The sequence below is a fragment of the Mauremys reevesii genome, linkage group 9, assembly GCF_016161935.1.
Source record: "Mauremys reevesii isolate NIE-2019 linkage group 9, ASM1616193v1, whole genome shotgun sequence".
NCBI classification, from domain to species: Eukaryota; Metazoa; Chordata; order Testudines; family Geoemydidae; genus Mauremys; species Mauremys reevesii.
The window spans coordinates 10964913-10979920 of record NC_052631.1 but is presented as its reverse complement, the minus strand read 5'-3'; the positions used below and the strand labels follow the sequence as shown (position 1 = coordinate 10979920).

The 15008-nt window shown below is 41.6% G+C and overlaps 1 protein-coding gene across 6 annotated transcripts in view; it reads left to right on the top strand.

The window, feature by feature from the left end:
* The window catches only part of MFN1 (mitofusin 1), a 52887-nt gene that overhangs the window by 25568 nt on the left and 12311 nt on the right, over positions 1 to 15008 (top strand). For all 6 annotated transcript variants that reach the window (XM_039488130.1, XM_039488132.1, XM_039488136.1 and 3 more), the window contains 3 exons: positions 5851 to 5972; positions 7552 to 7678; positions 14464 to 14568. In XM_039488130.1, coding sequence (XP_039344064.1) covers positions 5851 to 5972; positions 7552 to 7678; positions 14464 to 14568 — 354 coding nt within the window. The remainder of the gene's footprint in view (positions 1 to 5850; positions 5973 to 7551; positions 7679 to 14463; positions 14569 to 15008) is intronic.

Sequence of the window (15008 nt, the reverse complement as noted above, 5' to 3'; positions counted from 1 at the left end):
TGGACTCTCAATCCCAGTCTCCCCCATTAACTCCCAGGCATTCCTTCCTCCCCCCCCCCCCCCCCCATTCCCATGGCTCGTCATCTGCTTTGCATCTCTTCCCCTGGCTTCCAGTCACATACCCTGTCCCCACTGACTACCAGGTTCTTTGTCCCAGTTTCTTTACCCAGCCAGTTCAGTTCTCCCATCTCCCAGGCTCTTTGTCTCACTCTACTCCCTGCCCCCTAGATCCAGCTCTTATCTGTTCTACATTCAGATCAGGCAGCTTTCTTCTCCACACTGCCTTGGCTCAGCAGGGGAGGCATTGAGAGCACATGCAAGACAGTCACCCTGCTTTCAGGGCTGATGCTAGCCCCAGCACACAAGAACCCAGAGATGCAATTGCAGGGAAAGCGGTTCCATGGAGACAAAATCTGTGGGGAATTCAGCTGTGACGCTCTAGCTAGTGTTTAATGAGCATGTGCGAACTGCAGGGTTTTTTTTTTTTTCAAAGGGTTATCACTTACCTGATTTGGGGGGATTTTCACAAGGATGCTGAAAGGCACTTCTCAGACACAAAGTTCACCCCACTGACAAGTATCTAGTACCTACTCCAAAGCATGGGGATGCTAGAACGTCTTTTTAAAAAAAAAAAAAAAAAAAAAAGGTTGGTATGATTTTTTTTTTGCATGGGCAGAACAATATATTTTCCTCAGACCTTATTCTTGGAAACAAGTGAACTGTTTTGGCTGAATTTTTCCCAGTAAATTCAGCCTGAGGTGGACACCGAGCATGAGAAAATTCAACCTGAACAATTAGTGTTATATAGTTATAAGTAGTTGAAAACATAGCCCAACATTCCCATTATAAGGCATTTTTAATAATAGGCAGCATTTGTTGCCTGATCTAGTCACTGTGTATTGATTATTTAAGAATTCCCAGTTTAGCAAATTAACACTCTGAAGTTTGACCAGGTTCCAGTTCCAAGACAAGGCCAACAGTTGTTAGAAGTATGGTTAAATTGGAAACACCAATGTGCGTGTTTGCAACAGTCACAATTAAGAAAAAAGTTCTGAGCTTTCAGTAGTTTTATTAACAAGGTTAACAAACACAAATGTTGTGATCCAAACAAGAATGTAACAGTAATGCAATATTAACTTTACATCCCATGTCATTTCATATGCATACTCACACAATCCTTGCAAAGACCTAAGATAAGGGAGACAGATGGTGATAGATGAGGATCCCATTCTATCTCGGGCATGCCAAATGATTACAGTGGTCAAGGTCTCAATGGTCTAGGCTATGGTTAGCTCTGCTGTGGCTGCCATGAATATTCATAAATGTTTGGCCTCCTTTGCCTGTAACTAACTTCCTCACCCTAATAATATTGGTGTATCCTTATTCTGTAGGTTAATATACTAATTATCTATCTCAAATGTATTAGCATATATGCGTAAGCCCCTATGTTTTCAATTTAAACCGATTTTTACTGAAAAAATCTTGGATTTTACTAAAAGTATTCTTTTTTCACCCTACTTTTGTATCATTCAAATACATAAAAATAACTTGTTTTATTAAGAAAATGATACATTGCATGAGATATATGTATTACGATAATACATTAGTCTGTGTATATGCAAAGCTGCCTCTTGAAGTAAAGCTATGTATTAGTCTAGAAGTTACACACGATAAACAAACAAGCACACACGCAAGCTCTGAAGTTCATGCACATTTGAACGTACTGATGAATTTCATGCCCACCACGTACACATTTCAAGTTGTTAGCAGATAATGGTTTAAGGATCTGATACACTAAAATGGGAAGAAAACAAAAATCTGTATCAGAATACATTTCAGAACACAAGGAAGGTATTCAAAAGTTGAAAAAAAACCAACCTCAAAACAGGAGAAGATGATGAAGTTGAGGGTCTGCACTGCAACTGCAAATGGTGTGGCCCAATTATTAAATGTAAATATTTATAGGCTAATAGTTCTAAGTCTACAACAGCAAACTGTTGATTCAAATGAAAAATTTTATTTGGGGATTAGAGATCTATTGTTTTCTTAAACTCAAGAGATGTCATGTTTTGAGTTCTGTTTTAGTTCTGCATCAAACCACATTGAATTTCATTCATCAAAGCATTAATCTACTGAATACTTCTTCCCCGTCTTTCTGTCCACCAAAATAAACCTCGATATTTACCCAGAAAAATTAATCGTTTTTCACTAATTTTTTCACTGTTTTGGTTGTTGTAATAATAAACACCAATAAATTCCTGGGAAAAATTAAATAAAATAAAAACTGAAAATGAAGGGCCTTATATATATTTGTCAATCAGTTACCAGAGAAATCCTGTGGTTAAGCATCAGTGTTCCTGTCCTAAAATACCCAAAAGGGGCATCCACTGATGTCTTGCAGTTATCTGTCAGCATTTTATGCAGAATTTCAGCAGAATTGTTTATTGCAAAAATTATCTTATGCCATCTTATGATTTAGGAACACTGTTGAGCAACTTCCCAATGCTAAATAAGCCTATCTTATGCTAAATGCTTAAGCTAATGTCTTACAGGCTTGGGCCTGTAGGATTCTTGAACTGCTGTCTTATACCTACATTTTATCCTTATACTTAAAAACTGCCTTTATACCTCTAATTTAACCTAGAGGTTATACACTACCCACCTCACTTGTAATATGTGCACACACAAAATATATGCACATACCATGACAAGAGAAAAGCTAGTAGATGTGGTCTTTAATCCATTGAGCCTTCAGTGGGCTAACTGTGGGAGGGGTGGGGTGGGGTGTTTTTTCAGTCTCATGGAATGTGGAAGAGAGTTTAATTGTTTCCTCTGAGATTTTTATAATAGATTACTTTGAAATTATATTTTTGACACGATAGAGCATCAGCACTTAGTGTGCTATGTCAAAAAGATACCCCTCATTCTTGGGTCACTGTTTGCCATGCTGCTTCATGAAGTAGGTGGGGAGGGGGGAGTTTATACCTCAAACACTGTCACATCCTTAATTAATACTCTATTGCAGAGTGCCCCTCTGATGTTATGGACAGTAAATGTATTGAGCTGTGCACTTACAGGCAAATTAAACAGCTGTACTTGAAGTGCAGTTTCAGGTAACTGTTCTGAGTTACATTATGGAAGCACAGCAGCTTTTATCTTCCTTTTGATAAATGCATTGTTTATAAACTTTAAAAGCAAACTTATTCCTCTCGCTCTCGCTCTCGCCTTTCCAGACATATAACTAATGCTTGTGTTTTTCCTAGTGCTTTAACTGGATTTTCTGATTGTGTAGTGAACGACTATAAGCCCTTTATCTACTACCTACTAATATTTGAAAGATTCTCATCTTTCCTACATGTCTAGTCTAGCTCTAACAATGTGCTGATAACTATGAACCTCTGGCTTTTCATTGCTGATTTCTAGATCTGCTTCATCGAGGAACAAAGGAAACCTTTTACCCATTCTGTTTCTTTTTGTTTAGTGTTTTGTTTACATCTTGTCACAAACTATTATTGAGGGGTAGGTGAGAGCAAAATTTTCAAAGGCACAAATGGCAATTAGGTGCCCAACTACTATTGAAAGTCAATGGGAGTTAGGCACTTAACTGCCAGTTGTAGCTTTTAAAAATCTCCTTTATAATTAGCTATATCCGATAAAAGGAAACTAGATGCTTTAACTCTTAGTTGTATTTCTAAAACACATGTATGATACTGATGGTGTTTGCTGAGTCTGTAAATTAAACATTAGCACAGTGTGAAACCAGTTAGTTAAGTAGATGGTCTGCACTGTATGAAATGGCTTAATTTCAAAGTCTTACATGTGGCCATAAATTCAGTTTGCCAAAACTGGTCATCTGTATCTTCTTTCAGTTTGAGTTTCAGTAACGTCTGTTTTAATACAACCAAATGTAAAGTCAGACCTCTAGGAACGAGCTCGTAGGCCTTGTGTACAGAATGGGGGACTATATGCTGGGAAGCAGTGAATCTGAAAAGAACTGGGAGGTCATGATGGATAATCAGTTGAACATGAGCTCCCAGATGTGAGGTCTCATCTGGAGTATTGCATCCAGTTTTGGGCCCCCCACAAATTGGACAAATTGGAGAGAGTCTAGCGGTGGGCAGTGAAAATGATTAGGGGGTTGGGGCACATGACTTATGAGGAGAGGCTGAGGGAACTGGTCTTGTTTAGTCTTGAGAAGAGAAGGATGGGGGAGCATTTGATAGTTGAAGGCTGCTATCTGAAAAGGAAGCTCGAAAGAGGAGGGAGCTAAGTTGTTGTCAGTGGTGGCAGGTGACAGAACAAGGAGCAATGGTCTCAAGTTGCAGTGGGGGAGCTCTAGGTTACATATTAGGAAAAACTATTCAGCTAGGAGGGTGGTGAAGCACTGGACTGGGTTACCTAGGGAGGTGGTGGAATCTCCATCCTTATTGGTTTTTAAGGCCTCGCTTGACAAAGCCCTAGCTGGCATGATTTAGTTGGTGTTGGTCCTGCTTTGAGCAGGAGGTTGTTCTAGATGACCTCCTGAGGTCTCTTCCAACCCTAATCTTCTATGATTCTAATGTGATGCTGTGGCCAAAAGCATTAGTGTGGTCCTTGGATATATAAACAGGGTAATAATTTCCCTGCTTTTACTCATTATGTTAAGTCTGTGTTTGGCACTGGTGTGACCACTACTGGAATACTGTTTCCAGTTCTGGTGCCCACAATTCAAGGAGAATGTCGCTAAATTGGAGAGGGTTCAGAGAAGAGACACAAGAATGATAAAGGATTGGAAAACATGCCTTCTCATGAGGACCTTCAGTCTATCAACCTGTTTAGTTTAACAAAGAGATGGCTATGGAGTGACTTGTTCACAGTTTATAAGAAACTACGTGAGGAACAAATATTTGATAATGAATTCCTCAGTCTAACTGACAAAGTAGAACTAGATGAAGTGGCTGGAAGTTGAAGCTAGATGAATTCAGACTGGAAACCAAGGCATAATTTTTTAACAGTGATGGTCATTAACCATTGGAACACTTACCCAGGGTTGTGATAGATTCTCCATCATTTTTAAAACAAGATTCAGTGTTTTTCTAAAAGATGCGCTCTAGTTCAAGCAGGAATTTAATTCCAGGAAATTCAGTGACCTGTGCAGAGCAGGAGATTAGATTACATAATCACAGTGGTCCTTCTGGCCTTATACTCTATTATTTCTAACCATTCTGTACCACTAGATTTAACACATGAATATTCAGCAGGAGGGGAAAATATTTTAAAGAATGCTTGCCAGGTATTCCGCCTTCTAAGTTAATACTTGTTTTGGAATGCCCTATATGGTTGGCCAAATAACATATTTAGCTGGTAGGCGTGCCAGTATCAACCTAAGTTTGCAATTGTGCAAAATCTTGTTGGGGTAAATACAGTTAAACCCTGAAACTTTCAGAAAAGTTAATGTGACAGTTAAAACCACCAGAAACTAGTTAATGCTGTAAGAATCAGCGCTAAACATTGAGCACTACGAGTTGTTAGTGTTGAAAATTTTTGAGATGCTTAATACCATTGAGGAAGGAACAGGTTTATCTTCATACTTGTACATCAGATTTTCCTTTTATGATGTTTCTTTTATGCTATTAATTTACAAGAACAATTCACATTACTGTGGACACTGTGGACTGAAGATACAGTCTTGCTGCTATAGAGCCATTTGAATTTTCAGTTCTGTCTCTTTGATTTCGTTGCACTTCCTCCTTTCTTTATTTTTCTTTGGGTTTAAGTTTGATAATAGCAGCAAGTGCTTTCTGACATTGAAATTCCTGAGAGCGTTGTAATGGAATTACAGTAATGTGTTGTGGCTTGGGCCCCTCGCAGGAGTGTATCTCGCAGTCAGCCGTGAAAACCAAGTTTGAACAGCACACTATCAGAGCTAAACAGATAATAGATACTGTGAAAAACATTATGGACGCCATAAATGTGGCAGCAGCAGAAAAAAGGTAGGAGTCTTTTGTTTTTGGTATATCCAGATCATAGAGAGAGAACCATTTACATTGCATTAATTTCCCTGTACTAGTCTAGACTTCAAAGTTCACTTATCCCTACTGGCAAGAAGTGGATAGAGAATTTCTCTCACTGTTCAGTTTTAATACTGCTCACTCGCACCATTTCCTCATGTTTACTTGCTCTGGGTGAGGAGAAGCAAAACAGCTTTGAGGTGTGTCCAAGGATCACTGCGTTCATGTTGCTTTCTTCATTGTTAATGGATTACGAAGGTGGCTAGTTGATCCTATGAGCTTGTTTTTTGAGACTTCATTTTAGAACTGTAAGGAGTCTTTCATGTTGTAACCACCATTTTAGAAGCAATAGTGAAGCCCATTTCATCTATAGCGTACTGTAAAGGGAAGAGGGTGAATGAGCAAGGGAGAGCGAGGGAAAGTGACAGCCAGGTGATTAAAATATCACTTTGGATGGACGGAGTTCATGTGAGCAATCTGGTCTGTCTCACCTTTGCCCCTAGTAATATTTCTTTCCTCTTATTGCTTATCTAATACTTTCACAATTGTATTGATTTTTTTTTTGCTTCTGAGACTGTCACATACTCTTCGCACTTTGAGTAAAGAAATTTCTCCTAACTGCCCTTGATGCCTGGTCTTTTCTTACCTCCAGTTAATGTGCTGTTGTATATTAACCTCTCCAGTTTACCTCCTTTCTACCTGTGCTCCTCAATAATGTATCCTCCAGTGGACTACATGATCCCCCCACTAAATCTCATACCTTTCCTGAATGCACCAGCTTCTGAGAGTTGTGCATTTACATCCCTACTCTGATGCATTTTGTCAGATCTTAGATTAATTCTAAGAATGCCACTCTTGAAGTCCTTCTCTTGAATCCGTTGCTTCGTTCTCTAACTCTGCTCTGGCCCTCCCTAGACCATTTGAATCAGCATGTGGCATGGCCACTGGCTGTTCAGCTTATGTAACTTCAGCCTTCAAACCATCCTCATTTGAGCTATGGGCCCAGGACGACTTGAGAGAGTAATATGTGGCACAGTTTGGGTGTTGTTTTTTTTTCCTGGACTTCAAGATGAGAAATACAGTTTCATTGTTAAGCAGCAATCAAATGGTGCCAGTGAGCAGTAATAGGGCAGTCTGGTCAGAGGAATTGTCTCCACTAATTTGTAGAGATAAGTTAAGACTTAGAGGGCCAGTGTCACAAACAAGATTCTTTCCCTACCGCCCTTTCTTTTTCTTTAATAATTATACATACCACAATTGGTACCCGAATTCCAAACGCACTCTTTGTAACAGAGATCGTGTATGAAAAGCTAACTGTAATCAGTTACATTAAGAAATAGCTGTAAACTTAATGTGTATTATACTTACATTCTGACAAGTAGGACATTTGCTTGTGTCAGTTGATAGCTTTGTCAGCCCAATATGACTTCCAATTCTTTTGGCTGCTTAATAAATCCTCCTGTATTAATTATTCATCCATGCTGGATTTATTACATTTCTTTGTACTCTTATGTTTCTGGGAGAACAGCTAGTGATGGTGATTTCTTTTCTGCTACTTTAGAGTTCATTCAATGGAAGAGCGAGAGGACCAGAAAGATAGGTTGGAATTTGTTCGAAACCAACTGAACATTTTAACAGAGGATATTAAGAAAAAAATCAAACAGGTTACTGAGGAAGTAGAGAACAAGGTGGGTTGCATACAAAGAGCAAATGTCTTAGATCCAAGCAAGGAAGAGAAATTTTCCATCTTTAAATTCAGTTTGGTGGCTCACCTTGGTTTTCTTTGAGTAGTGTCCCTATGGGTGCTCCAGTTCAGATGTGCATGTATCCCATGTGCCTTCAATTGGAGACTTTTACTAGCAGTGCCCATGTGGCCCATGCACACATCCTCATGTACCCCCCCAAGGCTATATAGAGCTGAACAGTTGAACAGCCTTCAGTTCCTTCTCAATTGCCGTGGCCTGCGGGAGCAGCTTAGCATGTTCACCTTGAGTGTGCCTCATTCAATTAGAATTGTTTTCTTAAGTACTAGTTTAGCTTAATATAGTTGTTAGTTTAGTTTTACTAGTGAGAGGAGTGCCTTTTTCCCTCTCTTCTCTCTTTGGGGAGACTTGCCTTCCTTGGGCGGGTACGCCAAGCTCTCTGGGTTTCAACGTTGCCTTACTTGCTGGGAGGCCATCCCAGTTAGCAATGGCCATTTCAAGTGTTTTTGCTGGCTAGGAGAGTCACACATCCCACAGAAATGTAACTTCTGTTCAGCCCTTAGATCCAGGGCAAAGAAGAATTAGGAGATCAAGCTCTCTTTGCCCTGCTTCAGAGCCAGATTGGGAGAATCCCTTGTACCTCAGTCTCTGGGCAGATCTAGTGTCCCTTCGACCTCGGCTCAATACTCCACAGAAAGGTGAATAGTTCCAGAGACCTCCAGAGGTCCCAGGAAGTTTGCTCTGAAAAGACCTTGGTTTCCCATTAGGTCAACGGTCTCAGAATCATGGATCTCTGTGCCTGGTACCGTAAAGGCTACAGTTTCCTTCGGCACTGACTGGGCTGGGAAGACTTGAAGCTCTTCTATGAGCACATGCTGCTCTGAGCGAGCTTCTTTACCATCCAAGCGTGACAGAGATGGCAAGGAGAGGTGTTTCTCCAGACCGGTACCATCAGAAACAGCTTTACCACTAGTACCCCCCCGGACAGGTCCCTCAGTACCGTATAAATCAAAACATCCACCTCCGTCACCCTTGTCATCAGAGCAATTGAAATCCTTGGTATTATCTATTTCTAGAGACCATCATGTCGGTTCTGACACTCCATTCACGACTTCAAGAATTTAGGTACTTGAAATACTTACCTGTGGCTGAAGAACCAGAATCTCTGCTGATCATGGGCATCGAGTGCCTCTTAGTACCAAAACTCAGTCAGTGGATTCTCATCTATCACTGGTACAGACTAACTCACCAACATTTTCAGCTGTTCAGCATAGGGCTCTCCTAACCCATCCTTATAGGAACCTTTTCTATGTTAGTTGCAGAGACAAGGAGGAACTCCAGGGAAGAAATCACAAGTGGTGGGAACAACCTTAAATGCCACTATCCCTCTGTTATGGATACCCCAGTGGTCATACTGAGATCCCTAGACTGTTGACTGACACCAGTTTTCTAAGACTTGGAGCCTAGCTTGCTGGGACAATAGGGAGAGACACCTCAGCAGGAAGAGACACTTGAGGAACAGGAAAGTAGGGCAGATGAGGAGGCTACTCCTCAAACTACCATCTCCTCATCATCACTAGACAAAGTGGTAATGTCTTCTCCACAGTCGATGATTTTAAGCAGTTGCAAGACCTTATTAAACGTGGCGATTCCTTCAGACTCCATTCAGATACCACTTGAAGAGGCCAAGGAATCGCAACACAAGTTATTGGCCATCCTCCAGTCAGCAGGACCAACCAGGGTCGCTCTCCTGATCAATGAGACCCTTCTGTGTCTGGAATGGTGGTTGAAGCGTGAAGGGATATACGAATGTTTAGCATATCTGGCACGTAAATACCTTACAACCCCAGTTACAACAGTGCCATGTGAACGCCTGTTCTCACTTTCAGGTGACATTGTAAATAAGACGCAAGCAGCATTATCTCCCATAAATATAAACAAACTTGTTTGTTTTAGCGATTGCCTGAACAAGAAGTAGGACAGAGTGGACTTGTAGGCTCGAAAGTTTTACATTGTTTTGTTTTTGAGTGCAGTTATGTGGGGGAAGAAAATCTACATTTGTAAGTAGCATTTTCATTATTGAGATTGCACTACAGTACTTGTCTGAGGTGAATTGAAAAATCCTATTTTCTTTTTTACAGTGCAAATATTTGTAATATATTATAAAATGAGCACTGTACACTTTGTATTCTGTGTTGTAATTGAAAATTGATCTATTTGAAAATGTAGAAAACATCCAAAATATTTAAAGAGTATTCTGTTGTTTAACAGTGCAATTAAAACTGCGATTAATCATGATATAATTTTTTTAATAGTTTGACAGCTCTAGTCTAAAATTGGTTTCCGAGAACATGGATGAGTCCATCTGTACTCTCCAAGACCTCGGAGCCTCTCTGGAGATTTACATCCCTGAGAGAAAAAGAAAGTTTTAATAGATTGCACACTGCTCAGAGATCCTGTTCGATAGAGTTTTCCTAGGTTCCAGAGACCCACAGAGCTCCCTAGAAAGAACCACAAGCTCCCAAGGAAGAGAACCATAAATTCATCTGATTCAAATACACAAGCAACTTCATTATCAAAACACCAGTTTTGATGAGGTGGTTGAGGGTTCAACTCCTGCCCACTTGGTAGCCTACCAGCTGCAAAAGTTTGCTCACCTCCCTGCATTTGGAAACTCTCTCTCCCATTTTTGACATTCACGGGAGCAAATTACTACAGACAGATGGGTTTTGGAGATTTACATCAATCTATGCCATCTACTTTACATATCTCCCCCTTCCCACCTCCCTCTTTGGGGTCTCTTCTTATGAGCTCCTACTGAGACAAGAAATAGACTTCCTTCTTTGTCTAGGGCTTATACAGCCTGTCCCTGCTCGGCACAAAGGGGGAAGGATTCTACTCGAGGTATTTCCTTGTACCAAAGAAAAATGGAGATATGAGACTGATTTTTAGATCTAAGGCTCCTAAGCAAATTTATAAAGTCTCAAATTCAGAGTGGTGACTCTGGCAATGATAATTTCTTCATTAGACTCGGGATTGGTTTTCAGCCCTTAGCCTGCAAGATGGTCATTTCCATATTGCGATACATGCATCTCACAGAATATACTTACATTTCCTGATAGACCACTTCTAATATCGGATGCTTCCTTTTGGACTATCCTCAACTTCAAGTGTATTCTCAAAAGTTCTAGTGGTGTTGGCTGCTTACCTTCATCAGGAGGCCATTGTAGTATTCCCAGACCTCAATGATTAGCTATTTAGGGGTCGGTTTTAGAGGAAGTGCTGTGAGCTGTCCAGAAGATGCTGTCTTGTTTCTACAGTTAGGACTCCAGCTCCCCTGTTGCGGTCCTCTCTGATCCCCACACAGAAAATACATTTCATCTGGGAATCCTTGGATTTGCTGACTGCCAGGGCCTACGTTCCCATGGACAGATTCGTAACTTTATCAAACCTCATCAGAACAATTCAAATGAGCCCTCAAACCTCAGTGAAGAGAACTGTCTTCAGCTCCTGAGTCATGTGGTGGCTTGCACTTCATCACAGATCATGCAAGATTACACCTTCGCTGCTTTGAGGGGGTGTAGGCTCAGGACAGTCTACTGACCAAGCAGACAGCTTAGAGAGACAAGTTTCTGTTCCCCGCCAGGTGAAAGATTCCTTGGGCTGGTGGAAAGAGCACTACAACTTTGGCACCGGCATTTCATTTCTTCAGATGACATCAATGATCACAGATGCATCACTGTTGAGATGCAGGGCACATCTTGATGTTCATACAATCCAGGGCAGATGATCACCTCGAGGCTAGTCTCTACATCAGTCTGTTATAACAAAGGGAGTCAGGAATGATTATCTCCATTTTCTGCCTCTCATTGGAAGGAAGTCTATCAAGATCATGATGCACAAGGTAGCCTGCATGTTTTTTATCAACTGGCAAGGCAGAGCAAGATCGCTCTGTGTGTGTACCCATAAAGTTATGGAATTGGTGCAGAGTCCATCGCATTCCCATTTCAGCAGTGTACCTTCATGGCGTGCAAAACACCATGGGCAATGTCTTCAACAGGCACTGCTCTCAGAATTATGAATGGGAATTGGATCCATGAATGCTAGATGACCTATTTCAAATGTGGGGACATCCAGAAGTGGACCTAATTGCCACCACCACAAACACGACCTATTTTCTGTTTTGTGCAAGAAGGGATTTAGGCCTCCATCCTTAGGGGATGCATTGCTCTTGTCTTGGATCAAGGGCCTGTATTACGTGTTTACTTTAATGCCTCAGACCAGTGGGACAAAGCCAGGATTATCCTAATAGTCCAAACATGACTGGGACAGGCATGGTACCCTTACCTGTTTTGATCATCTTGTCCAGTGATCAGTTTTCTATACCCCGCATCTTCTCTTACAAGATGCTGGCCAAGGGTTTCATCCTAACCTGAAAGTTCTCTGCCTCAGGGCATGGGTCCTTGATGGGGATAGTCTTACCTTTCTGTAGAGATATAGCAGGAAAGAGTCTACCCATAGTACTTACCCTCAGAAGTGCAAAAGATTTAGCTATTGATGAGAGAACCAGCGATGTGCACCTGAATCTTTCTCATTTTTGTTTATCCTGGATTACCTGTTCAATCTGTTGTATCAGGTTGCTCGATCAAGGTTCATCTGGCTGCGATAACAGTCTCTTTCTTTTCTCTAGTTGGAAGGATTCTCAGCATTTTCTCACGTTACAACAGTAAGGTTCATTAAAGTACTGTGGAAACTTTCCCTCAAGTAAAGGCCACCACTTCAGTTCAAGATCTTAATCTAGTTCTCAGAGGTCTCACAAGACCCCCATTTGAACTAACGGTGACCTGTTCCTTTCTGAACCAGTCTATGAAGATGGCATTTTTTAATAGCCATTATATTGGCTTGAAAAGGTGGAGAAATTGGGGTCTTGATGGTGGATCCTCCTTTTACAGCGTTCTTCAAAAACAAGGTTTTCCCCTATGTCCACGCTGTAAATTCCTACGTAAGGTGTCATTCGAGTTTGATCTGAACCAGTCCTATTAGTTTAACTTTCCCCGCACTCCACCTTCCAACCACATTACTCAGGACACATAACCTTAGACATCAGACGAACATTGGCCTTCTATCTAGATAGGACCAAACCATTTTGGAAGCCTCTTAGGGCTGGTCTACACTACGGGGGGAAATCGATCTAAGATACGCAACTTCAGCTACGTGAATAATGTAGCTGAAGTCGAAGTATCTTAGATCGAATTACCTACCATCCTCACGGCGCGGGATCGACGTCGGCGGCTCCCCATGTCGACTCCGCTACCGCCATTCGGGTTGGTGGAGATCCGGAGTCGACAGGAGCTCATTCGGGGATCGATATATCGCGTCTAGATGAGACGCGATATATCGATCCCCGAGAAATTGATTGCTACCTGCCGATATGGTGGGTAGTGAAGACATAGCCTTAGACTATTTATCTCCATTGTGAACAGATCTAAGAGATCCACTGTTCCTATCCAGAGGCTACTGAAGTGGATTTCAAGGTGTCTTCTCACTTGCTATGATGCTGCCAATGCCTAACTTCCTGCTAGGGTATTGGCCCACTGTACAAGGTCACAATCAGTGTTGCTGGTCCTACTTAAGGATGTTTCAGTAATTGAGATCAGCACAGCTACCACATTGTCTTCAATACATACTTTCTCCAAACACTGTCTTGGTCCAGCCCTCTAGATCTGATGCAGCAGTTAGCAGTGCAGTTCTGTCTTCAGTTCAGGACTTTGTTCCGAAGCGCCCTCCTCCTCCTGGGGATACTGCTCCAAAGACCCCTGAAATGGAGCACCAATAGGGACACTACTTGAAGAAGAAGGAAAAGTTACTCATCCTGTGAAGTAACTGCGTTCTTCAAAATGTATCTCTTTCTCCTCTGTTTTGGAGTTTCCTCTGTGGGACTTTGCAGTAGAGAAGGAACTGAGGGTGGTTCACCTGTGCAGCCCTATGTAACCTCAGCAAGTCTAAGCCCTGCCTCTGCTGCTGTGCTCCCTGTGCTAGTGTGGCTACACTGCTACATTTATACACACTAGCTGGAAGAGTACTAGCGTGAGTACATGGCTGTGATTTCCCCCTGCACACGTACATAGCTTTTAGCGCAGACATAACTGTAGTTCTTTGAGATGTGTTGTCCACATGTATTCCACAATCCGCCATCCTTCTCTGCTACTGTGGAATCCTACATCAACCAGATTCTGCTTCAGTGAAGGAATTGAAGGTAGGTTTCACTCGATTCACCCTTGGTCTTCAGCTGTCAGGTGCCAGAAGGCAATGTCCCAATTGGCCACTACTATTTAAATAGATTCTGATCTCCCATGAATGGGGTGAATGTGCACCAGAAGTAGAATACATGTGGATAATGCACCTCAAAAGACCACAGTTACTGTAGGAGGATAAGTAGCCATTCTTAAATTACTTCTGGAATCTTCTTTAATGGAGATGTCTGGAAAAATAAGGTCGGAGGTGGCGGATGGTGGCCCCCTTTATCTGTCAGAACTAGCTAATTCATGAGGTGCTCTTTACATTCCAGGAGGATTTTAACAACAGGCTGCTAACTGTTCGCGTTTTTTGATTAACCATCAGAATGAGCAAAATGTTTTTAACCTAAATATCTAGTATTGCACTGAGCATTTTAATAATTTCCTCCTTTGCACTCTGTTTTTTGTTTGTTCGTTTTGTTTTGCTTTAATTGAAAACGTCTATTGCCATGTCTACATTTTAACATTTTTCAGGTTTCTTCTGCGATGACTGATGAGATTTGTCGACTCTCTGTTTTGGTTGATGAATTTTATTCTGATTTTCACCCTTCTTCACAAGTATTGAAGCTGTATAAAAGTGTAAGTAGTACCTGAGTGGTTTGATGAAAATAATTTGTCATTCACCTTGGCTCCTAGTTCTACTTTTTAGTATGTTACTTTTAATAATTCATGCACTGTATACTCTTGGGGGAATTCTGTGCCACTGCACAATGTAGAATTTGCGCAGAATTAATGTTCTGTGGAGAATTTCATTCCCCCCGCCCCCGAATTGGTGCTGCAGGGCTACTGGCTGCCATTAGGGGCTGCTGGACCCAGCAGAGCCCAGTTCACAAATACAGGACACTGCCAGGGATGGGGAGGAGGGGAAGCTGAAGAGTTCTGGGCAACTGCAGTTCCCAGCTCATCCTGAAGGAAGGAGGCAGTGTGCAGAAAACTCCATAAAGCCCAGGACCCAGCATCAGGCTGTTTCTCTCTCCCCTTCCCTGGGCTCTGAAGGGGAGGCAGTCCTGCGGAGTTGC